This window comes from Myxocyprinus asiaticus, chromosome 18 (assembly GCF_019703515.2).
Source record: "Myxocyprinus asiaticus isolate MX2 ecotype Aquarium Trade chromosome 18, UBuf_Myxa_2, whole genome shotgun sequence".
Classification (NCBI taxonomy): Eukaryota; Metazoa; Chordata; class Actinopteri; order Cypriniformes; family Catostomidae; genus Myxocyprinus; species Myxocyprinus asiaticus.
In genome coordinates this window covers 39,214,630-39,240,568 of record NC_059361.1, presented here as the reverse complement: position 1 = coordinate 39,240,568, position 25,939 = coordinate 39,214,630, and the positions used below count along the sequence as shown (strand labels likewise).

General features: G+C 37.5%; 1 protein-coding gene and 1 long non-coding RNA gene across 6 annotated transcripts in view; one reads left to right on the top strand and one right to left on the bottom strand.

The window, feature by feature from the left end:
- Positions 1-1,793: 1,793 nt before the first annotated feature.
- LOC127456452 (zinc finger and BTB domain-containing protein 38-like) lies at positions 1,794-25,883 on the bottom strand. 2 transcript variants are annotated; one of them, XM_051724964.1, is made up of 3 exons: positions 24,793-25,883; positions 21,385-21,539; positions 1,795-8,120 (listed from the first exon to the last, which is right to left on the bottom strand). In XM_051724964.1, the coding sequence occupies exons 2-3, from the start codon at positions 21,499-21,501 to the stop codon at positions 4,371-4,373; spliced, it is 3,867 nt and encodes a 1,288-aa protein (XP_051580924.1). In that variant the 5' UTR covers positions 21,502-21,539; positions 24,793-25,883; the 3' UTR covers positions 1,795-4,370. The 2 variants fall into 2 exon arrangements, with proteins under 2 accessions (XP_051580925.1, XP_051580924.1); XM_051724965.1 differs by lacking the exons at positions 21,385-21,539; positions 24,793-25,883 and adding an exon at positions 15,830-16,029 and having other exon boundaries at positions 1,794-8,120.
- Positions 5,523-25,939, top strand: part of LOC127456468 (uncharacterized) — a 30,630-nt gene continuing 10,213 nt past the window's right edge. For 2 of the 4 annotated variants that reach the window (XR_007899841.1, XR_007899839.1), the window contains exon 1: positions 5,523-5,639. This is a non-coding gene — a long non-coding RNA (uncharacterized LOC127456468). The remainder of the gene's footprint in view (positions 5,640-25,939) is intronic. The other 2 variants (XR_007899838.1, XR_007899842.1) reach the window with 1 other exon arrangement.

Below are 25,939 nucleotides of genomic sequence, written 5' to 3'. Positions count from 1 at the left end.
ATTATATCACCTAGATAGCATTTTCATTGTAGTTGCCTATGGTGCCCATAAATGCTGTTTTGAAACAATGCAGTGCAAGTCTGCTACTGGTATATGTGCAGTGTTAGTTAAGTTACTTAAAAATAGTAATCCACTACAAATTACTAATTATTTCTCTAAAATTTTAATCAGAATACTTTACTAATTACTTTACATTTTAGTTACTTCCTAAAACTCTACACTACAAATTCAAAATAATGTCTATAGTTCTTTGTTGTTCATTAGTACACACAAGTCATACACTCAGCATCTCACATTTCTCCTTCACAATGACTCGTTACGGGGCCATAATTCATGTATTCTACATAAATAATATACTCTATTAGAAATAAGCATAACCCTATAATGTCCTTAGAAGTAATTAAGTTAATTGAAAGTCAGTAACTGTAATCTGATTACAAGAATATAAAATGTAACAAATTACACTACTTTTTTTTTTTTTTAAAACAAGGTAATTCGATTACAGCACCTAATTACTTTGTAATTGGATTACACCCAAAACTATATATTAGGTAGTTTATTTTAAACCTTTAATCTTCATTGTAGCTTTAAATAAAAAGTACTTGCAAAATAAAGAGATATATAAAGAAGTACAACCCATAGAGGACTGGGAGAAAATTAATTTTCAGAAATAGTTGTGCATTCCCCCTCACAATAGTTTGTTCCCTCACAATTATTTTGTGTTCCCTCACAAAAATATAACCATGGTTTTACTATAGTAACTAGAGTTGAACTGTGCATTTGTAGTAAATCCATAACCACAAACTTGATTATTTTAAACAGGTTTAGTAAACTATATTAAACGGTAACCTTGTAACCGATTTGTGGCAAGAACCATGGTACATGTTCCACAAATTAACCATCATGTTCTATAGTAAAACTAAGCATGTTTTTTTTTTTTTTTTTTTTTTGGCAGAATTATTATGATTTATTTTTGGTTTTCCTGTATTATTACCACTGTTTTACCACAAATACCATGGTTAAAATATGGCTACTGTAGTCAAAACCATGGTAAATCTTGTGGTCATGTTTTTTACTGGAAATATAATAGTTCAACTATAGTTACTGAAATAAAACCAAAGCTAATTTTTGTAAAGGTTAAAAAAAGGTTTTACTACAGTAACCATAGGTGAACTATGGAGGAAAACCATAGTAAACACACAATAAATGGATACTACAGTCATGGTTACTACAATATTACTATAGTAAAAACTATGGTTACTATACAGTATTATTGTATTACAACCATTGTTTCCACCAAAAACAAAAAAACATGGTTATCGCAAACTATTGCAAGCGAGCAAAATACTATTTGTCCTTTAAAGGAGTATTCTGTGTTCATTACAAGTTAAGCTCAATTGACAGCATTTGTGGCATAATGTTGATTACCACAAAAATGTATTTCGACCCATCCCTCCTTTTCTTTAAAAAAAAAAGCAAAAATCTGGGTTACAGTGAACAGTGGAAGTGAATGGGGCCAGTCCGTTAATGTTAAAATACGTACTTTTTCAAAAGTATAATCCCTTTATAATCTTTTCTGTGTAAAGTTATATGCAACTTTGCCACTTGGTTACCATGACAACGTAACACGTAAACATTGTAAATCTGCTGAAACGATAATTTTTAACAATTTTACAGCTCAAATAATACACAAGTTTTAACAGAATTAATGTAAGTGCTTTTATAAAATTATATGCCTCACATTTTCTGTGTTTAAGCCCTTCAAAAATTGGCCCTATTCATTTATTGTAAGTGCCTCACTATAACCCGATTTTTGCATTTTTTATTTATTTATTTTTTTTTAAAGAAAAGGACAACAGGAGTTCATCAACATACTGCAAACTTCTATGTTGTTTCACTCTGTGATTTCTTCACCCCAACAAATGTGCCCACACTGTCAGAGTTTATAGTAATTGGTCTAGTGCAAGGCTTGTCAACTTTTTCTGACCTACCTGAGGCCCCGCCACCCAAACTATTTGCTAGCCCCAAACATAAAAATGCTTAAAATGATCAGTAACTCTGTAACATCTTCAATTAATAACATTAACAAACAAGTGTTTACCTATTTCTCAAATGAACTACCTTTACATCTTTTGCCAAAAGAAAGAGACTTTTCGGAGACATTTGTTTAATGATGGTTTTATGCTCTGTAGAATCAATAGCCTAAATCAGATGATGTCAGCGATTGTTTCTTTCAACCATTCTTGCGACAACAAACCGTAAAGCATTCTCCCGCCCCAAGCATGCAACCAACTGGATTAGTGCATAATATCCCTGTCAGTCTTTCTTACATAATTTACATAATCGAATTACAAAAATCAAGTATTTGTAACCTTACATTTTTAAATGTGCATAATCAGATTAAAATGTTTTATGGATTACATGATTGCAAAGTGATTATATTAGCTATTAGTCTTAACTGTCAAAGAATCAGTGACTCAGGCGACTGACAAATTGCAAATTGTTGTTTGATTCATATTTATTAATATGTACTAATGTTACTAATATGCTTAAAATTAGATTTTCACCAAAACATGCAATAATCTTAAAGTAATCGGATTAGATAACCTATAAAGTGTACTCTAAAAGATTACATTTCTGATTACAATTTAAGTTAGGTAATTTGTAATCAGTACCCGATTACATTTCTACCTAAGTAATCTAACCAATACTGCTAGTGGTTAATTATCAGAAGCTTTAACTAATGGTAATCTACTTTCATACCTTTTATGTTGCTACACTGGGTGCTATGCACTGAATAGACTGGACCACAACTGTTTGCACAATATGTGCTTAATTTTGCTCTGGAAACTTGTGAAGAATCAGGATGTTGTTGCAACTCCCACCTCCGCATCACACAAGATTGCGCTCTTAAACTTTGTGAAATGTCACTGCATTATGTGGAATGACAAATGACAAAATGACCTTTTGTACCATATGTAATATAAAGGTTTTACAAGTTCTTCTCGAATAGTCGCATCAGTAAAAGAGGAAACATTAATATTTGAGGAGACTGGCAGGACCTCTTCTTGATGGATAAGACATGCAAAACTGACGAGTAGTTGATAGGCTGTCTGGTGGAGTTGTTTAACAAATGCAAAACACAGTACAGTTACCGATGAATGAACAAGAAGACATTCCGATCCATGATGACCTAGATGAATTAAAAATTTCACTGACATATTTTTGATAGGTGTTTGGTTGTGGGCACAAACCACCTACCCAGATCTGAGTATATATTTTAGGAGGGTGGGTTTCAAGATGGGGAGAGTTCAGAACATCTGGGGCTGGTGTCACGTGGGCCCAGATGGGACACTGTGAATGCTGCATTGTGTGGAGGACCGACAGAGAAACGGTAATGAGCTTCTCAGATGGGTCAGAACTGGGGCCCAAAGATAGAGAGTAAGAGAGAGAGAGAGAGAGAGACAATCTGAATGAATAAACAGAGTTCCCACTTACAAGTCAGCAGTTTCAAGAGGAAAAGGAACTCTGTTTCACTCATTCTCTCTCTCTCTCTTTCTCTTTCTCTCTCTTTGTATTTAGGACTGGTGTGATGTATCATAAAATGTAAATGGGATGTAACAAACTTTTGCTTCAATTGTAGAAAACTGACAGTCTGATATAATATTTTATTATTTGGAATAAACTCAATTATTATTGTGGTTAACATCTGTCTATTTTAAAACACTGATTATGTTATTCTTAATAACATGTGACGTGTGTTATTTTATTTAATGTTATGATTGTAATGATTCAACGATGTAATTGAATAACTGGAAGGTATAACATAGGGAATATTCTTAATGGAAACAAATAGCATTTATCTGCATGTTATCAATAAAAGTTTGTGCATCAAATAAGATTAATAGATTGTTATATTATGATAAAAGTACAGTCACTTGCAGTTATTTTTACGGTAAGGTGCTACTAGCCGTTCAGTTTACTTGATGCATAGACTACAGTACAACACAATGAGCAATGACATATTGGGAATATCCACCTGACTTGGACAAATAAAAACATACAAAAATAAAACCACTTTTCATAGAAAAACATGGAAAACTACTAATAGTATTATGTGAAAGAACAAAAATACTCTATATTTACATCTCACAAGTTCTGCTGGATACAAGGCCAATGCAATTTTTTTTTTTTTTTCCAAACATAGTATACTATGTGACATCAGCAGGCAATGCATTTCCTTCCTGTGGTGGGTGTGAAGAGGAGGTTCCTCTTTACACAAATGTTTTGCTCTGACTTGGGCAACTGTAGGGTGGCTCCTTTGATTACAAGCTTAGAGCCTGGATAAAGTCAGTACTTGTGTTGTAGAGTCAATCCTGTTGGCCCCAAATCACAGCCCCCAAAGAGTTTTGTCTGTGCCTCTCAAATCCAGATCCTTTAGAACGTTCAAAAATGCTTTTTTTCTTGGACTTTTTTGTCTTCATCTCTGGAGAAATGGAAGCAAAAGACCTCTCTGCTGCATAAGGATACAGCAGAGATGTTTTATTGTAGACATTGGTGATTGTAGGATAACTCCCCTCAGTTTCTCTGTCCATGGGTTCCCCGATCTTTGGCTTGATCTTTGGGCAGGTATAAGTGCTTTCCCAAGGCTCAGGTTTGATTTGCCCTTTATGCTCTTTACCTGTTGGAAATGAACTTGTCGTTTTACATATCATGTCTGGATCCTCTCCATCTTCTGCCATGAAGTGCTTGCTCTCGTGCACACCCAATAGCACTGCTGTTTTACATACCTTTGAGCAATACCTGCAACTGTGTCCTTTACTTGACTTCTCTAAGTGTTTCTTCTCATGGATTTTTTTGGTGGCAAGGTAAAGGAACCGCTGCGGGCAGTAGGAACATCTGTAACGCTTTTCTGTGCTAAGACTGTGGGGTGCCACATCTGAGCTGAAACAGGAGCCGTCCTCAGAGCAACTCATGCAGATAAAGTCACCACTATACTCTGCAATGGGCCCAGCTGTGCTGGATGTGTCTTCAGGGGCACATTGTTTACCGCATATTCTGCAGCGTGGCTGATGGCAGCTGATGATGTGCATACTGAGGGAGGTCTGGCTAGAGAAAGAGCTCTTGCAGCTGTGGCAGGGGAAAGCTTCCCTATGGCTGCTATGTCTCAGCTCCCTCCTGACCTCAAAGTCCTCTGATGAGATGTTATCATCTGGACAGAGGTGTGTCTCTCTGAAGTCTTCATTTGCTTCTGGTGACAAAGGCCTAGTGTAGCATCTAGCAGGTTTCATCCTTTTCCATTTGCTTCTGAGCTTCTTACCCTTCTTTTTAGATTTATATGAGTAATAAGGACGCCATAGTTTGTCAGTTTCAGGGTCATCATATGATTCTTTTTCTATAACAGAAGTTCTGACTTCAGCTCTCAGCCGCAAACTTGGGCTTCCAACACTCTCCTCTGCAGGGCTACTGTGACCTATGCCCTCTTGCCTCAAGCTTTTCCTCTTCCTCTTCTTTGGAAACAGCTTTGAGCCTTTTATTTTACGTCGAACGATCGCCTCGTTGCCTATCTTCACTGTTATTTGGCAGAGGGGGAGGACCTGGTTGTCAATTGATGGACCAGGGCATGCAGGCTTAGCAAGGTAAGTTTCTGTCATTCTACTAGGTGTTTGATCCTGTGTTATGCTCTCTGGCCTTGCTTGTAGCAGTTGATTAGCCATGTCCTCAATGGTTTGGGCAGCTGCCGACAGTTCACTCAGCCTGCTCAACCCTTCAAAGGAGCAGACAGACGGTATGTTGATGAATGGAAGAATGTCTGAACTGTTTTCTGTGTTTTTCTCGGTTAAAGAAGTGTCATTTATATGTGTAACCAGAGAGGACCCTGCATTTTTCTGTACTGCTTTTGAAGAATCTGTGAATCTATAGCTGAAGAGTGGTGACCCTTTGCCATTAAATCCTGGTAAGGCAGACTTTTTCCTAAAATCAGTAGAGAGACGTTTCTGAGGTTGGTCCATCTCAGACGGTATAGGAAATTCTATGTTTTGGTCACATGGTTGGTCAAAGGTTATGCGAGGCATTTCTGATGCCATCATTTTCGGAGTGGCCATGAATGTCACTGGCATTGAAAATAACGATTGACCACTAACAACATCTGAATTAGGCACTGTGCTGTCGAAAATAGCATGGGAGGAACAGCTGTCCAGTGGGGCACTGAAGGACTCTTCATGACCCTCGATTCCCTCGGAGTACGTCTGACTGTAAGACTTATAACGTTTCTTTCTGAACTTCATCGGTAGAAGCCTGTAGAGCTTTATGGGGTAGACACTACTCTTCAATCCACCATTAGCTTTTTTTTTGTTGACAGCCAGCCGTGGATCAATGCCGTGAAAGGACTTTTGGTGATTCTTGAGGATGTAATAGGTCAAGAAGGTCTCCAGGCAGAAGATGCACTGGTACCGACGTTCCCCAGTATGCCAGATTTCGTGCTTGGTGCGGTATTCAGCCAGAGCAAAAACTTTGTTGCAGTAGTGGCAAGGGTAGGCTCTATGCCATAAATGTACATTCTCATGTCTTTTTAGGCTGGAAAGGGTCATGTAAGCCCGTTTGCATACAGAACATTTATATGCTCTTGAAGTGCCATTGGTTATTAAGGTCCCGTTAACTTGATTCTGAGGCGTCTCGGGCGGACTTGTAAATGTGGGGTCCAGACTTAAAGGGACGTCGAGATCTGGTGGAGGTAAAGAGCATTGTGCATTATTTGTTTTTGGGGTACCATTAGAGACTGGGAGCCTTGAAGACTCTTTATTGTTTGTCTCTAACTCAGATGGACCTTTCAGAGATTTCACACAAACCTGCTCATGATTGCGTAACCTTTTCAGATGCATGAACTTTTTATGGCAGTACTTGCAAAACAAATGACTGACAAATCTCTTGTGTATTTGCATGTGGATGGTGAGAAGTGCAGAGTCGTTAAAGGTCTCAGGGCATTTCTGGCAGCAGAAGCTGGGGGAACTGGGTGTATTCTGAGGACTCAGGCAGGGTGGCTCTGCATCCTCAGGGGGTGTAAGGTCAGGTGGTGGCGACAAATTGAGGCTGGAATGCATTTCTGGTGCTGCAACTGAGGACAACTGGGAGGTAGACAATTGGGCAGGAGAGGCCTTTTCAACTACAGATGTTCCGGGAAAATTGGGCACATGTGTAGCTGGATCATTTGAGAAGGGAGGAAAGCCCTTACCAAGTATGTGCCGCTTCTTTATGGGGCCAAGTCTATTGTTAACCAAAGTCTTACCTGGAACCACAACAGGCATGATGCTTCTGTTATCATTTCCTTGGCCATCCTCTTTGATATTGTTAGATTCTTGCCCCTGGCTCACTGCATACGACTCTTTGATATTGTTAGATTCTTGCCCCTGGCTCACTGCATACGAGTGCTCAGACAGAGCATGGCCAGGCTCACTGTCTATGGGTGATATGCTTGTAGCTTGGGAGCTGGAAATAGGGTGATTTTTCTCTAGTGCCTCTACAACTTTGTTGCGGTGATCCAGTGTAGAGAATGGGTTGTTTACCACCACAGCCTCAGTTATGGAGAAAGCATTGGTGATCCGCGGGCCCTTGGAGCAGTCTGACTCCTCAGGCTTGAGGGGCTCTTTTTTTAATGTGTATGTGTCTGCCAACTTTGACTGACTGTTTGATCTCCCTTTGCCAGTGGAGACTTGGCTTTGCTGCAGGCCAGAGCTCTGCCTTTCAGAGTCCAGCAACTTTTCCAGAAAGGGAATTCCTAAACGCTTTCCAGCTGCCACCAGAGACATGCTTTCCTCTGCACTGCTTGACTCCACTTTGGCATTGTAGATAAAGTTAAGAATACTAGCAAACACTTCAGACTTCAGGTCTGTTAGCTCCAGCACCTGGCTGGATGTGTAGATTTCCGGTGTTTTGAAAGCATTACGAAAGTATCCACTTGTGGCAGCCAGTATGTTGCGGTGAGCATGAAATTTGACATCCTCCACAATGATTATTACATCACAGAAAAGGCCTTGTGAACGCTGTTCACTCAGATGACTGAGGACAGCCTGGGGGTGGGAGCTGTCCATCAGGCCAAGAGTGCTGGAGTTGACCACAGTCATCTGCAGAGGGGATAGAAAGTAAAAAAAAACAACAAAAAAAAACAATAATGTTAATCTGTGTAATGTTATAAAATATATCTGCATTTCAATGGTCAACTCACATCAATGGATGGATTATTTATATCCCATACTTATTCATTTCCACCTTAACTGACAAATAACTCCTCAAATGCCTTCAAAAAAAATTCTATCCTGGACAATACACAGTTTAAGAAGCTTGGGAGAGGAGCAAAGAATGAGTCAGTCAAATTTTAGTGAAACATATTGAAAAGGAGGTCTCTGCAAACACTGAGGTCATGTGACTTTGTATATAAACTCTGCCATCAACATTGTTTTACTTTTATTTTTATTTTATTTTTTGAGAAGGCAGCTGGCCCCGAAGCAAATGTCCCAATCCTTTCAATGTTATTTTCATGATTTCTAAAAGCTGTAACATAAAAAAAACAAAAAAACATTTGAAATGCATTATGTATGCTCTAATGTGTTGGAAAAAAAGCAATTAATAAATTTTTCAAAGTTCCCTTTATATTTTTTATATACATCTTTTTGAGGGTTACATTGGCAAAAAAACATATGGCTGATCTGACTTTGAGAAAATCTGGCAAAATTGTTTTACTTAATCAAAGAGGGAAACGAATAATGCAACTGACTGAGGCATTCAATATGTTTAATGAGTGACTGACTGACCATACTAACTGAATAACTGACAGGACATTGATCATGTCATGTTAATCAATGTTTATTAATTACTATGGCATTCATTACACAGTTACAGATAGTAGAATAACAATCATATTAACCACAGAGTGAGAATGTTTTTGTTGATTTCAACAGAGATTGAATTATTAGATGACCCTCTTATGTCAAACCACTAGGTGGCAGCGGGACTTTAGGCAAGCCTATACATGTCCTCTTCACCCCCAAGCATTGCATGCTTACAAAGCAGCAACCAAGTAATGCCAGGAAGTTAATATGAGGTAGCTGGTAAATATTTTATGTTCTAACACTAACATTCAAAATAAAAAATTCTTACACCCAAATATTGTTAGGGAGCAGACGTAATTTAAAGTTGATGTGATTTTGTGTTTGTGTCTTGATATTAAAGTCATTACTTTTATGACAAGGCCAAAATAATCTAGACTATCAGTAAAATGACACTTCAGCAGACATTGTCAAAGCCCATCATTGCTTGTAGGGTTTTGAAGGTGTGGCATCGTTGTATGCAAGTAGGCCTACAAATGTATGTGGTAAGTTGATATGACATGTCATTTTACTGTAATCAAAGAAAAAGGCCAATTGTTCTGTTAGAATTTAATCATTTGGCTGGATAGCAAAGAACAGGTTTTTCCTATCATAACATTATCCATTCTAATTATTTTAATTTTTGGATTTTCAAATGTGGAAATTGTCCTGTGGCCTGAAAGTATTAAATGTGAACTGTCAGATACAGAAATGTATCCAACTGAACAAAATGAATGGATATCATCCCCGATGTTAGTTGTAAGTGTCAAAACGTCATGTGGTACCATCATCTTTGTTTCTATTGACATGATTTGGGAAAACAATCTGGGTATGCTGAATTTGGATGTCATGTGGCAAAAAAAAAAAAAAAAACGTTTTATGTGTATATCTATATTTTTATAATAAATCTGATGGTGGATATTGGTGGCCCATTCTGTGCCTGAAATGATTAAACTATAAGTAATCTTAAAAACCTAATGCACTGCAAACAAACATCACTAAGCATAAGAGAATACACATGAATGACTTTTACACGGTATCATCTAGAATTCCAAGTTTCTGTATTACCAATACGACTTGGCTTGGTCATTCATGTGCTCGGAGCTCGTAATTATGATCTTACCGTCTTCACTTGAAGGCCGCAAAAGACCAAGCAACACAACATAGGTGAACACAATCAGGGTATAGGCACGAAACACTTGACAGTGATAGAACTGGAAGAGAAGGTTTGGTAATAGAGCAGAAGGAGGTTTTGACTCTGGAACAGGCCAAGGTACATACAGCCAAGGACTTAGTACCAGTTGGAGACAAAAGCTTTGAAATTGGGACTGAAAGAAGAAGCTCAGCTGGCAGAGGCACTGAGGACAGACATGGTCTCTGGTTCTGTTACATGGCCTGTATGGCCTCAAGCTTTGTGGCAGAAGTGGGCTCTGAGTCTATGGCAGACGTATCGTCCGGGTCTGGATCTGGGACGTGGCAACATGATTACTAGGGCCTGGAATTGCCACAGACATCCCGATTCGATATTACAATGATATTTCCTAACCGATTCAATATGCATTGAAATACTGAAATTCTGTAAGTATTGCTATTTGATGTTTTGTTACAAAAACGTAATAAAAATATATTTTATTTTTTACTTTGTTAACTCCTTTTTCTAGAGATCCTATGCAGCGTTCTCATAGACAACACTATTTTTACAAACTGCTCCCAGAGAACTGACAGAGGAAAAAAAAGTGAGAACTCCCCATTTGCGCCAAAGCGCAAATGAACTTCTAAACAAAAAAGCAAATCAAGCACGTTCATCACCGGCATGTCTTTCGTCTGTTCTTCAAAATATAATCACGCGTGTTTCCTCAAGCATGCATCATCTTTGTGTCTACCGTCATTTCTTGTCGACAGTGGCGGGTAAATGTGCAAAATTACCCGCCACTGTGCATGAATACCCTCGCTGTTAAAAATTGCGAGGGCGCAACATGTAGTTCACGATATCAAGCAGTTTAATGAGCCGTTTTACAGCTAAACTATTTATTAAAGCAATGTCAGACAGAATCTGCAGAATGACTTCATCTCCACAACACCTCTCAAATAAACTTTTGGATCATGCATAACAAAACATCTCAGAGAGAAAAACTGTTATCAGGAACTGTTAGCTTCCTATATATTTATCTATTAATCATTGTAGCATTAAGATAAACATGTATTTTTTGTTATTAAATAAAAAACAGATTTTTCATCAGAGAGACGATTTTAAAATCGTTTGGCTCAAGAATCGTGATTTGTAACAGAATTGATTTTTTTTCCACAGCCTTAATGATTACACAAGAAATCGACATGTTGCTTCCGAAAGTTCATGTATCCTGAAATCAACCCCATTCAGCTGAATTACTGACAAGTGCCACCCCCATTAGCCATTTTTGCATCAATTCAAGCATGAACACATTTTCCTCTAGTAGTATTTCCCTCCCGCTACTGATAGTGTGGTGCGCTAGCAACCTCAGAGACAGTCCCATGGGAACCAGGAAGTAATCACGTTCACATAAACAATGTTAAGCAAATCGGAGGTTGCATTTTTGCTCTAAAATTACATTTTTACTCCATTGATGGTAAGGTTTAGGGTTGGGGTTAGGGGGTAGAGTTAATGAAATATCCATTCCTGTTGACTACTATATCATTTACAACTAAAAATACAACTCGCTTTTGGCGCCACTCTTTGGACATTTTACTGGAAAACTGTTTCATACATTCCTATTTGTTCAACAACACTTTTAGCTTCGGCCACTGGGTGCAGTGATTCGCATTTCAGTCAGCAACTTACAGCCTACTGTTGCCAAACTCACAGTGTGATCAGTCTGGACATGTATCCTAACCTGGTCCAAGGCCCTGATATGGGCATGACTTCAGGCCAAAAACTAACTAACTAACTAACCAACTAACCCTTACCCTAAAAGAAACAAAGATGGCAGAATCAATGGAACATATTGGGGCCAGGAAAAGAACTATGGCAAGAACTTTGACTGAGGTAACTGATTGGACAATCTTTAGTATTTCAGTAGGCACTTTTCCACCATCGGGCCAGTGCAAGCCAGGGATATCAACTGGTCAAGGCCAATTTCCTTGGACCACAAGACTAAAATCACCATCAGGCCAGTACTGATGATTCCTCATTCTCCGTTGATCTGTTGAGGTAAGCTGGTAGCTAGGTATGAAAAATTGGGAAATTAGTATCTTGGTGCTGAAACCTCTGACCTGACTCAGCTAAACTTCAACTTTTACAATGCCCAAGGGTAATCGGCCATTGGCCCCAAGGAACCCCAGATGAAGCCCCGGAAGTGACAGTGGGAACGCAACTGGCCCTGTCACGCACTAGCATGCCCTCATTTGGCCCGGTAGTGGAAATGCGGCTATCAGTGAGTCTGCTGTGCTTTGTTAGCGACGGCTCTTAGGTGACGTCAATGCACGTTTGGTTAACTTGATGAAAATGATATAGGGCACTGGGTGCGAATTTAATCCAGTTTAGCTCATGAATATTAATTCATTTAAGCTGACACTGCTTAACTTTAGTAGCGCACATGACCAAATTAATATTAATAAGCCAATCCAGTAGGGGTGCATTAGCCCCGGGGAGGCTTGGCTTGGCCCTGATGGCTGCAATGAGAGAAGATGAGTTTCTGTATACTCCTCAACAGAGAGCTCCTCCAGGCAAAAAGAGAGGATGTATATATTCAGAACGGGGAAATATTCAAGACTTGTTTTTTTGTTTTGTTTTTTATATATTGTAAATTAAAACAACGTGCTCTTTAAAATATACCACCTTAAATATGCAAATTTAAATACATCGTATAAAGTGTTAATTGCTTTGTTTTCAATATTAAATACAGTATTATATATATTATGCATATTATCATTTTATTATTACCTCATTTCATTACAGCCTCTGTCACACAAGATAGCTTTGAGATATTTTATTTTGAAATGAAAATTACAGTATACTGTATCTAAAACACTGACTTTTATTTATTTATTTTTTTGGCCACCTGCTTCCTTAAATGGTTAATGACAGCAGACCTGAATACATTGCACATTCTAATTATGAAGTCATAACTCTGATGCAGGAGGTTACCAGCTGCATTAGAAGTCAAGACAACACAGAGAGGCTCTATATACACACAAGAGCTTATAAGAAAAAAAAAAACAAAAAAACAGGTGAACACAACCAAGGAAAGAAAAGGAAACATTTTACTGACAAAAGCCTTTCAAAATTCAATAAACTAATTCACTTAAACTTTAACTAAAATAAAGACAGGCATGGAAAAAAACAATATATAAAAAAAGTTTTTTTTTAATTGTTACAGATTAATTAAATGTATTATAGTTGTTTAAACAGTGATCATAAAAATAAATATATAATACCACATGTCACATAAAATTTATAAGGCCATCCCCAATAATTTTAGTTTGATGTTATTAATGTAAATTAGTAATGCGTACACAACATTCCAAAGATATGCTTATGTTTTGAATTTAAAAAATTGTCCTTTCAAATTTGTTATCTTTCATCGACCCAGTGACTCATTTGTTTTGTGCTGACTGATTTAAGTACCAGCACAATGAGAAAAGGAACAAAGGGCAAATCTCTTTTTTGTTCTTAGTATGTGCGACTGAATTCCCTGATGGTTGAGAAACACTTTTACAAAAGCTAGAGTGTAAAATATACCATTCACAATTAATGTTTGGACCAGTTTCGTCCAGTTAACCCTCTTAAAATCCATCCCTGCAAACTGACCTATTTCTGCTTTTCACAATCTATTTCTAGTTTGAGTCCACCCCATGAGGCCTCACGCTAACCTACCATTGCAAACAGAAGAACATGTCAAAGGCAGCAGCACTTTTGACCAATACCCTCAAAGTATCAGATGTAGGCCTACCATATGAATGTAGGTAGCCCCCTTTTATTTAGCTATAAAACAAATACAATCCCTACAAAATATTCAAAGTGTTCTTGTCTTTGAGTTTGTCTTCTGTTTCTTTCTCATTCGCACATCTTTCTCTCTTTCTTACTCTTTTCTTGCCCTTCTGTTTGTGTGATGGTGATGTCCAAATCGCATTCTCCTTAAATGGGTGATAGTAATGTTATTTTAGTCATTATCAAGGCTCCTAAAACAAAACATTTAGGTGTAAAATGACTTATTTAGTTGCCAAATACCCCTCTCATTTCATACCATATGTTGAAAAGGATAGCCTAGCTTCTGCAAAAAGACCCTTGGCTGCCCAGTATTTTTGCTGGTAAACAACATGGCTATGCTGGTCAACATTTAGACCAGCATTAAACCAGCATATACCAACCTGTTTTTTTCAGCAGGGTACAGATTTGTGGGTTCTAGACAGTTGTAAGCAGATCAGAAAAACATCTTAAACCAGCTAAGCTTTAAGCATTTAAGCTGGTTTGCTGGTGGTTTAAGGTGGTTTGCTGGTTTGACAGTAAACCAGAATCACAGACTTGGAGACCAGCTTTGACCAGCAAACCAGCTTAGGCTAGCTTTTTTTTTTCTTCTTCCCAGCAGGGTTAGCTGGAGATAATTTGTAGTAAATTGGTTGTGCACTTCAGTTAATACGGCTTATTGCACAAACTTTTTTTTTTCACTAATACACTGATGAGTTTGGGCAGTATGTAAAGCTTTGCATGCTTCTGCTGAAAGGTTATTTTCTTTGAATAGAGCAGCCATTTTGAAACCAAAACGAAAGGCATCATGGCATTTAAGTAAAATGGCCGACAGTGAACATTGTATTAGACAGTGTTCGATCACATTTGGACTTGCATTTCTGAATAATTTTAGAGTATAGATGAGGATATAGAGGAATTAATCTTTAAAATAATGGATAAAGCAAGGTAGTGTCTGCAGCATTCTCGGTATGTGAACAGACATCAACATAACAAACTAGTTAAGAGGAATGTTTTCTCAGGCTGTTCTGTGATCGCCCTGATGTTACTCATAATGTGAAAGGAAACAACCCAACCACACAGAAGATATCCACCACATATGATCTGCCTCTGATCATTGCAAAAACAGTATGAGACAGCATTTCTGCATAGCCAGAACCTTTACTCTGAATTTAAACAAAACAACTGAAAACAGTTTGGATGTAAATACATGCTAGATTCATATGTCCAGCTAAGAATCTATTTTAATCTGCATTGTTTGTGTATGCTTGCTCTAAGCGGGAGAGGCAGACCTCTCATGATCGCTGGGAGAACATCCGCCTGTTCCCTGACTGACAGGCCTCCGTTGTCACGGCAATATGCTGTGGCGCAGCACTTATTGGGATTTGGATGAACGGCGACTGAGCAGGCAGTCATGTTTTTCTGTCCAGAGAAAAACGGATATTATGGAATGAGCCATGGTGGGAAGCCCTGGTAACATTTAGCTGGAGCGGTGGACAATCTGGGATCGCCGTTATCTGTATTGGTGTGTGCAAACTTTATATGTGTGTTTTGTGGAGTATTACGCAGTCAAAATTACAGCCCCTACTCAAAAGAGCCGGATGGGATGGAGTTGAAGGGCCCCTACACATTAAAAAACAAAAAGTAGGATCGCCATTTTGTTATTTTGCATGTTTATTTTCTGTTCTCATTTAACATTGTTATCCGTTTTAATTTAATACAAGCGTTAAATCACATATGTTGCCCATGGATGTATCTACCTGCCACGCCCAGGTTCAAGCATCCCTTAACATACCGGATGCAACATGGTGAGCGAAACTGCGGAAAAATAAAAATCCCCCACCATTCTTCTAACAAAACGAAAGAAACAACTGCTTACAAGTACGAAATGTCCAGTCAAACAAAGAGTGAAAACATTATCTTTCATTATTACAGATAAAACCACATCAGTCTTCGTGTGCTGCCCTGCAAAAACCCGCTCGACTGTGTCTGTTTGAAACTGGAGGCAAAAGCATGCTGAACGTACCTTTATTTCAGTTAATCAGAGAAAGCGCTTCAATGGACGGAGAGCAGAAAACATCTCGCTTTCCTCTACAGTTCCTGCAGTCCACTGAAAAAAGATGTTTCGTTTGCAGGCGAAAGTGTTGCAGCTTTTTATAAATTCAGCTGGTCACTTGCTGCACAATGCTGCGATCACAGCCTCTCCTATTAGTCTATCCTGCTCGCTCTCTCTCACTCTCTCTCTCTCTCTCTCTCTCTCTCTCTCTCTCTCTCTCTCTCTCTCTCTCTCTTTCGTTCACCCTAGTCCCATTGCCCTCTCTGTGTGAGACGCCCAGTCCAGAGGTGGCAGGGGGCATCAGTCTGCTCCAGTGCACCATGCTATAGGTCTCATTGGTTCCGAAACACTTGCTAGATGGCCACCAGAGTCTCGTCGCTCACTGTGGAGTTTATAAATAGTCGGACAGGGCAGCTTGACTGCTGTCTGTGCATTATTAGCTGTGGAAAAAGAGATGCGGTGTGCTAGCACGGAACTGCAACTTCATTAACCACTGCAAAAGAACAGCGGGAAAAAGAGATTGCAGGAAAAGCGGATCAGCACGCTAACATGAGAGTAGCATACGGAACACACAAAAGCATACGCATATGGTGTGATGCATTTGCAACAACGCAACCACCAGAGTCTAAATAAAAACAACACCTGGCACTGGGCAGGTTTTAATATTTTCCATCACGTAGAATAAATAATATATGTCTGGGTGATCAGATCACACAGAATTTAAATTCACAGCCAAACACGCACATATTACACGTCTGTCCCTTGTCCACCTCGTGCTCTTTGTCCATTACTCATGGAAACGGCTGTTCTCAGGTTTGGTTCATGTTTACGCAGATCTGAGTGTGGCTGCTCGCTCTTATGGCTAAGATGTACTGTTACCACTGCAGTGACATCTTTATGCGTGCATGTTTGTGGTGGTGGGTGGGTGTGCATGTGTGAGAGAAAAAGAGAGAAAGGGAGAGAAACCGCACAGCCAGCTCCAACAACGGTCTCGATCTCATGCTATCAGACAGAAAGAGGAGTGCATGTGCAAGCAGAAAAGGAAATGGTGACTTGAGAGGATGACATAAAGAGGGAGGTGTGGATGAAAGAAGGGAAAGAGAACACGGTGAAAGGGTAGAGAGGGGTTTTAGGGAGGAAAAGACTTTGAGCAGAAAGAGAGATGACGCGAAAGAGCGCTGGAGAGAAAACGAAAGCTCAGGAGGGAGAGTAAATGTGGAGGAGGACTGAGGGTTCACCTTCAACATGGCTGCTGATAGATGCAAAAGGATGCGGCTGTTCTGCAGAGAGTGTAAGAGGGGAGATGGGAGCAAGTGGGAGGGAGGGAATGGAAGAAAGGGAAAAGGAGGAGGAGCTTATTCACATTCTGACTGCAGGTTATTATATTTCACAAGCCAAAATGGGTATGACGTTACTTAGAGTGATGGCTGCACATAAATACTTTGAGCTATCTATCCTTTTTTTTTGTTTTTTTTTCTGTAAATACTTTTTTCTTAATTTCATTGTTTAATTTCTCTCTTTCTAATCTGGATTATTTTTTGCCTTAATATTTATGTTTTCTTACTTCTACAATGTTCATTCTTTCTCTGGTTTTCAGCATCTTTTATCCCACTTATATTAACATATGTGAATATTTTTACATACCTTATTGAAATTTTAGGGGATGTGATATTGAAATAAAACTCCTGTGCTATAGAGTGGGTACAAAAGACTGAGACACCTTCAGAAAATCGCTCTATTTTGCAACAATGGCTCTAATTTAGCATAACAATGTAAGGATTTAATATAAATGTGTAATCATTTCTGAATTTCTTATTATTTGCTATGTCCCCCTTTGCTACCAAGTACTATCAGAGCAAATATAACCGATGCGATACTTCTATTAAATTGATTTTTTTATTTTTTTTATTTTTAGTGCAAATTCTTGGGATTAAATGGGCTATTTTATTTTTTATATTATTTTTTAAAGCCTTTTATTTTTACATTAATGGGCCAAAAAGGAATATGTTACGCTTTACATTAAGGTTCTATTTGTTAACAATACTTAATGCATTAGGTATCCTGTACTAACAATTAACAATATTTTACTACAACATTTATTAATCTTGGTAAATGTTAATGGACCCACTTTATATTATGTGTCTTTAACTACTATGTCCTTAAGCATTTGATTCAATGTACTTATTATGTACACTAACTGAGCAGTTTATTAGGAACACTATGGTCTTAAAAAAGTGTCTGACGTGGTCGTCTGCTGTTGTAGCCCATCTGCCTCAAGGTTCAACATGTTGTGCATTCTGAGATGCTATTCTGCTCACTACAATTGTTCAGAGGGGTTATCTGAGTTACCGTAGCCTTTCTGTCAGCTCGAAACAGTCTGGCCACTCTCCGTTGACTTCTCGTATCAACAAGGCGTTTCCGTCCGCAGTAACTGCCTCTCAATGAATGTTTTTTTTTGTTTGTTTTCGGTCCCATTCTGAGTAAACTCTAGAGACTGTTGTGCGTGCCTATCCCAGGAGATCAGCAGTTACAGAAATACTCCCATCTGGCACCAACAATCATGCCACGGTGGAAATCACTGAGATCACATTATTTCTCTATTCTGATGGATGATGTGAACATTAACTGAAGCTCCTGAACCATATCTGCATAATTTTATGTATTGCACTGTTGCCACACGATTAGCTGATTAGATAATCATATTCGTATGTAGGTGTCCAGGTGTACTTAATAAAGTGCTCAGTGAGTGTACTTACATTTAAAGCACCTGCATTTAATTACATTTGTAGTTACACTGTTAACCTTACCTCTAATCCTAAACCTAACCCTACCCCAACCATTACCCTAAGCCCTAACCCTAATCTAAACCCTAACCCTACTCCTAAATCTACCCGTACCTCAACCTCCGTAGCAGCACATGTGAATCTTGTGAGGATTTTGCAGAACAACATATAATTTCACAATAAATACATTGTATTGTATGTATTTTAATGTTTGTACATAGTAATTAAAGACACCTAACATAAAGTAGACCTTGTTAATTTTTGAAAATACAACTATTTCATGTTAGTTCATAATGTATTCATTAATGTTAATATATACGACTTTTCGTTTTAACAGTGCATTAGCATAGGCTGAAATGTACATTTACCAAGATTAATAAATGCTGTAAAAGTGTTGTTCATTGTTAGTTCATGTTTACTAATGTTGTTAACTACTTTTAACAAATGGAACCTTATTGTAAAGTGTTACCGCTGAAAATTATTACACTTGATCTGTTTTGCATTTATTAAAAACAACTACAGGACATTATCAATGTTTTAACAACTTCATGTTTGACACACAAGTTGTGTGACTGTGTGTCAGTTTCTTTCAGCATTTCTGCATGTTAAGATGAGCAAAAGTAGTTCCTATTTTACACAACTATTTGCTAATATAATTTTTTTGTCTCCCTTTTGAAGCTTATAATACGTAATCCTTTTCATGGTAACAAAATGATAAAATCAGTAGGTTAAAAAAAAAACCTCTAAAATCCAATATTTTTATGTGAGGATTGAAATTCTTGATACAAAATTAGGTCAGATCTTTAAAATTTCTTCTTCATTTCACTCCACAAATGTTTTACAGCTTTCAAGATACTACAACTTTATTTATTTTCAGGATATATATAAACTGATTTTCAAATTGGCCTCATTCAGTTATTGGACCCAAATATAGATCGTCAGCTTTAAATAAATAAATAAATAAAAGATCATCAGCTTTATTTTTTAAAAATATTATTTTTTATCTGTTTTGATCTCACGAACCCTTGGCCAAATCAATCAAAAAAGCTCTTGTTTACATGAATCTGAGTGAATGTACCAGTCCTGCTTTTAAAATTGGTCACGTGTCTCTTTAAACCTTGCAGATGGCTGCTTCCTTGAGTGTGCAGTTTAGCGAGTGAACCTAATGGCCTGATACCAGCGGTTATTTCTGGAAACAGGGCTGAGTGCTGATTACCTGGATGACATGAAGACAAGCTGCCGTAACAAAAGCTGCGTTCACTAGTGGCCTGGCCTTTGTTCATCTCCTAGGCTGTTTTCCCTTTTATGAGAGAACCAGTGACATTGATATAAGAACGTCAGACTGAATTGTTCATTGACCTCGCAAGTTTACCACCTCTCACTGTTTCCTGATGCGAAGTTAGAAATTATCTATTGCAATATCAGTTTTTCAAATTCTTATTTAAACCAAATGCCCTTTCATCCCTAAACAAATTATATATCAGGCAGGGTCAAAAATTAAGGGGTGCTCGGGGCAAAAAAAAATCCACCAAATATGACAAAAATGCCCCTGAAATTCCAAAATGGCCCTTGTATTTGTAACATATATTTCTAGTTCTAAATATCCTACCATAGTCCTTGGCATAAAACATGATTTTATGTTGATTTCATTCTTAGGGTAAGAGGGAATCAATTCAATGCACAATTACAATAAGATTCCATCTGTTAACATTATTTAACTACATTAGTTAACATGACCTAACAATGAACAATACTTTTACTGCATTTATTTATTTTGTTAATGGCGGATACACATAGGAGTTTAGTGATGAGAGAACTGGACCATACATGTGAATGTTTCATTTCTATTTCGGCTAAGGGCACTTCCTGTTAATGCTGCCCTTGTGCTTTTAAGCAACACAATTAACACTAGTGTGCTGTAGAGCTTGTCTGGTGAATTAGCCTACATTGTGTCATGTTTTGGATTTTCTTGTAAATGCAATTCATTTCACAAATTTCGAAGTTTGGGACTGAATGTTCCCTTACAGATCAACTCTTTTTAAGTGCGTTTTTGGTTGCAATGAATTCTTAAACAATGCAAAGTAGTGCCTCTAAATAACTACGAGAATGGGTTATGCGATGCTAGCCACAGCACAGTCATTGAGTCAAAAGAAGAATGCAGTGAACGCTCTGTGCCAACAAGTGCTGCAAGGCTGGGGTACTTTTGTTCTTTGTCACTCAGTAATATGTGTAAGCCATAGCCTGACAACTCTGCTTCCTCCCTTAGAACAACAAAGATGCTAGCAAACATCTCTGGGCTAAGAGGGCTTGTCAAAGTAAGGCCTCTGTTATGTAAACCCATGCTATTGGTACAGTTGTGCTCATCGCATGAATCTTCCACTCAAGGCCTGAAGTTTAAAGTAGAGGAAAAAAGGGAAAACAAACTGAACACTTTGACAAATCTCTCTGACGATCAGGATGAAGCCTATGTCAATAAGTGGGTCTCTGTGTTTCATTATGAATTATAGAACAGAAACTTTGATGCTCATGAAACCAAATTCTAAGCAGTGGATTATTCAGATCAAATGTGAAAACATGAAAGATAAGCAAATGAAAATGACAATTTAAACATCATATTAGTCATATGATGACAATATTTTTGTCTGGCTGGAGCACAAGAAAGAAGGTACGGTTTTACATTTCCTGCTAACAATTATAATACTTGAGAGTACATTAGAGTAAGATGAAAATCACTTTACCAACCTGCCGTTTGTTCATTCTGCTCGTCATAACCGAGATCGTCTTTCCTCTCGTCCCTGTCAGATTGATTAAATGTGCATCTGTGTGTGGAAGTACAGTGCTGCGTCCCCTGGTGGTCATAATGAAGACCTCAGAATGTAGCCCAGGCCAGTTCACACCTGAAATGTATAATATGCATTTTTATTTACAATGGGGTTCACAATTCTGAGTCCCTCTTTAAAAATGCTTGTATTTTGGATTTTTCTCATTTAATAGAAATTTTCATATCAAAGTTTTTAATTGAAAAATTCACAATAATTTCAGAGTTCCTTTAGTCTTTGGTATGTCCCCCTTCTGCTTTAATGACAGCACTCGAGCATGCCACAAGTTAGAGCAAAAACCTGATGATCCATGTTATCATCCAATGTGGGGGAAGGTACCCTCCTTCCCCCACATTATTTATATTATGATCAATGGAAACATGTAACTGCTTCATGCTGCAACCCCCCAATGTTCAAGCCAAATCTGCGCCCTTGAGGAAATCTAGGCCCGTATTCACAAAAACATCTTAAGGCTAAAAGTAGCTCCTAATGTAGAAATTTAGGGGCGTGTCACTCCTAATTTTAGGACTAGTAAAATATTCATCTAAGAGTAATTCATGAAGCATTTTAATGCCAAAAGTAGCTCCTAAACCCACAACAGCTTAGAAGTCTTCCTGAGGACCTGAGTTACTCACAAACGATCTGACGCATGGCTGCTCTCGTCAATCCACATTAAAAACAATATATTATAATACTATTATAACATTTGCCTTTTTAAAAGGTATCGTCTGAATCACAATTGAGTCAATGTATTTTAATAATATAATATTGTAATACTATAATGTTGACATTGACCTTTAAAATGGTATCGTCTGAATCGCGAGGGTGTTTTTATTGTTGTAAACTTAGTTAAAGATGCAGTTATCTCTCCCACAAACTGAAACAACCTAGTTACACCTGAGATAAACTTGTGAAGCACGGATGAATTGAAATTTCTGCCATCCATCAGCAGAATCATCTATCAAACTATATATAATATGCCCTCTCCAGACCAGACCGCACACTGTCCGACAATGTGTATTTTTTTTCCTGTGGATGTGTGCTCACTGCAGATAAAAAAGGGGGAATTCATGGGGAATCACGGCAATCGCGGGGCTACCCAGTGTTTTGATGCTGTTGACGGGATGCACGCACGTTTCATTACATTAACACAGGATGAAGAAATGTTGATCAACAGAAAAAAAAATATCTATCTATCTATCTGTCTATTGTTGTCTGTCTTAGCTGACAAATAGCGGTTCCTTGTCTACCAATCATTGAGGGCGATTTAAAAGATTGCTCAAATAAAATGTGATGTCATCCATAGCAATGAGGTCAACTCCGCCTTACACTTATTTTAAGATTTCCTCACTAAAACTTGCTCTTAGCAATTTTTTAATAGGTTTTAAAGTCAGTAACTGTTCTCTGATTACTAGAATTAAAAAATGTAATGTTTAACTACTTTTGACTTTAAAAGTCAAATCAGATTACACCCAACATTGACCATTAACACTTGTACTTTTTAGAAATTAGCATTAATCAAGATTAATAGATGCTATCGTTCATTGTAAATTGATGATACCCAATGGATTTACTAATGTTAACAAGTAGAACCTTATTGTAAAGTGCTACCAATTTGATATTGAATCTCAGAGTTTTAATGTGTTATCAGATCTGTGGACTTCATTGTACATTTTTTATCATGTTTACAATATTTCATTATGTAAGATACTAAAAAATAGTAAATCACTACAAATTATTAATTACTTCTTTAAAATTGTAATCAGATTACTTTTCTAATTACTTCATGGGAAAAGTTATTGCATTACTAATTCCTTTACTTTTATGTTACTTTCTAAAAACTTTTCACAGAATTGTTTTTGTTTTTACGCTCTATGAATCATGTCAAAATATGTCTATATTTCCTCATTGTTCATTGTTGTTGTCCCTTCAGCTGTCACAGAGGTATTTTAGAAATATGTGTAACCCAAGTAATGTACTTTAAAAGTAATTCACTTAACTGAAAGTCAGTAACTGTAATCTGATAACTCGAACATGTTACACACATTTTTGATGTAATTAGATTACAGTGACTAACTACTTTGTAATCAGATTACACCCAACACTGATTATGTGACTACAGTTATAAGCTGAGTTGGGTATAATTCAATAACAAAGTAATTAGTTACTGTAATCTAATTACTTTTTAATCAAAAAGTAGTGTATTGCATTACATTTTAAATTCTTGTAATCTTGAAATTACAGTTACTGACTTTCAATTAATTACTTTTAAAGACATTATAGGTTTATGCTTATTTCTAATATATTATTTATGTAGAATACATGAATTATGGCCCTGTAATGAGTCATTGTGAAGGAGAAATGTGAGGTGCTGAGTGTATGACTTGTGTGTAAAAATGAACAACAAAGAAATATAGACATTATTTTGAATTTGTTGAGTGGAAAATTGTTTTAGAAAGTAACTTAGTAAAATAAAGTAATTAGTAATGATTACTTTTCAATAAAGTAATTATTAAAGTAATTTTATTAAGATTTTTGATAAATATTAGTAATTCATAGTGGATTACTATTTTTAAGTAACTTACCCAACACGGTTATAAGATCCACAGTGATATAAATAATTTTTTGCATAGTGCAGATTACATTTTATTTTATGTTTACATTAAAGGGACAGTTAACCAAAAAAATTACAATTCTTTCACTATTTTCTCACCCTCATGTTGTTCCAAACCTATATAACTTTCTATCTCACAAAAGGAGATGCTGGGCAAAATGAGAGCCTCAATCACCATTCACTTTCATGTTATGGAAGAAGATGCAATGAAAGTGAATGGTGACTAAGGCTGTCAGTCCCTAACATTCTGCTTCTTTTTGTGTTCCACCGAAGAAAGTCATATGGGTTGATACAACATGAAGGTGAGTAAACGATGACATAATTTTCAGTTTTGGGTGAACTAACTGTTTTAAGTTGTTCGGTTATTCATATAGCAAGACCCGCCTTCATTGGAACATCAAGAGAAACACACACACACACAAAAAAAAAAACTAAAGTAAAAGACTGGCTCCGGAACGTGCATCTAGATGGATTCCTACAGTATATACTCAAAACAAGCTTGCACTCAGAAACAAACACTCATCTATCTCCTGACCACTTGATCGCTCACTATTCCCACAGCGGAAAACTTTGCAAACTTTTTTTAGTCAGCACTGCAGGACAACCGCGCACAATCTCTCTGTATGATTAGCAGAGTGAGTCAAAAACAGCGAATGAGTGGCACAAGAGACAGTTTGAAGTGAGGTCACTCCTCCCTCGTTCCATTCTGTTATATACCTGATCTAGTCCTCCTCGTCCATTTGTGAGCAGTTGCAGATGTAAACAGTCTGGCCCAGGGCGAGATCAGTCTGTTCTGCCATTGCAAAGAAGAGAGCTAGTGATAGAGAGAGAATAACAGAGAGTCAGCAGCACTGTTTCTCCTTCAGGGCCTGATCAGCTGCTTTCTCTCAGCAGGACATCCTTTGTGGCGCTCTTGTGTGTGTAAGTGTCAGGGCCGGCTAAAGCAGCGCCTCTCTGTTACTCTCTAAGCCCAGCAATGCACACCCAGGCCTCTGTCACTGCTGCGTCATGAACCAGAGAGACAGACAGACAGAGAGAGAGAGAGATAGGGAGGGAGGAGTTGAAAAAGGGAGGGAGAAGCAACGCTGCTCTGGAAAATGTTGATTGAACTCTGTCCGGGCCAAAGTCGGATCATTTTATCTCTCTCTCTCTCTCTCTCTCTCTCTCTTGCTCTCTGTCTATTCATATTTGCCATTCTGTTATTAGTGGGATCTGCTAAGGCAAACATCACTTTTACTATTGCTCATCCTTTAGAGTTAGGGAGTTATACATATTCGGATTCCCAACATGCACTGCGACAATTCTGCAAATTACAGTGTTACAATAATGCTTTAATTTTTTTTTACTGTTTGCTTCTTTTATTTATGCTGTTGGTTTTTGTGTTTGTTGTCACTTTCAGTTATCTGTCATGTGGCAATAATTCAAAGCTCATCTTTTTACTCGATGTGTTTGATGATTGTCACTATCATTGTGATTTGCGTGTAAAGTGATGAGACCCATGCGTTTCTCCTTGACAAGCTTATATCTGAATATAGTCAGATTTATGGCTTTGATAATCAATTGGCCATTTTCAATCAGATGGCTGTTTATTTAACTTCTGACAATGGAATAGCCCTAACTACTACTATGGTTATCATCAGTACTATTACATGATTATAAAAGTATTGAACTTTTATATTAAATTTGAATTGAATTAGACTGAAGTTGATTGAACTAAGAAAGTCAAGTTATATTGATTTAATTCTATCATCATTTACTCACTTTCTTGTCATCCCAGATGTGTATTACTTTCTCCAGCAGAACACAAATCAAGATTTTTAGAAGAATATTTCAGCTCTGTAGGTCCATACAATGCAAGTGAATG

Bases quoted from the DNA above. Each gene is read 5' to 3' on its own strand.
- LOC127456452 (XM_051724964.1), bottom strand. From the start codon at position 21,501: ATGACCACCAGGGGACGCAGCACTGTACTTCCACACACAGATGCACAT. The intron at 8,121-21,384 runs GTTGGTAAAGTG...TCCCCTCTGCAG, and splicing joins GCAGAATGAACAAACGGCAG to ATGACTGTGGTCAACTCCAG.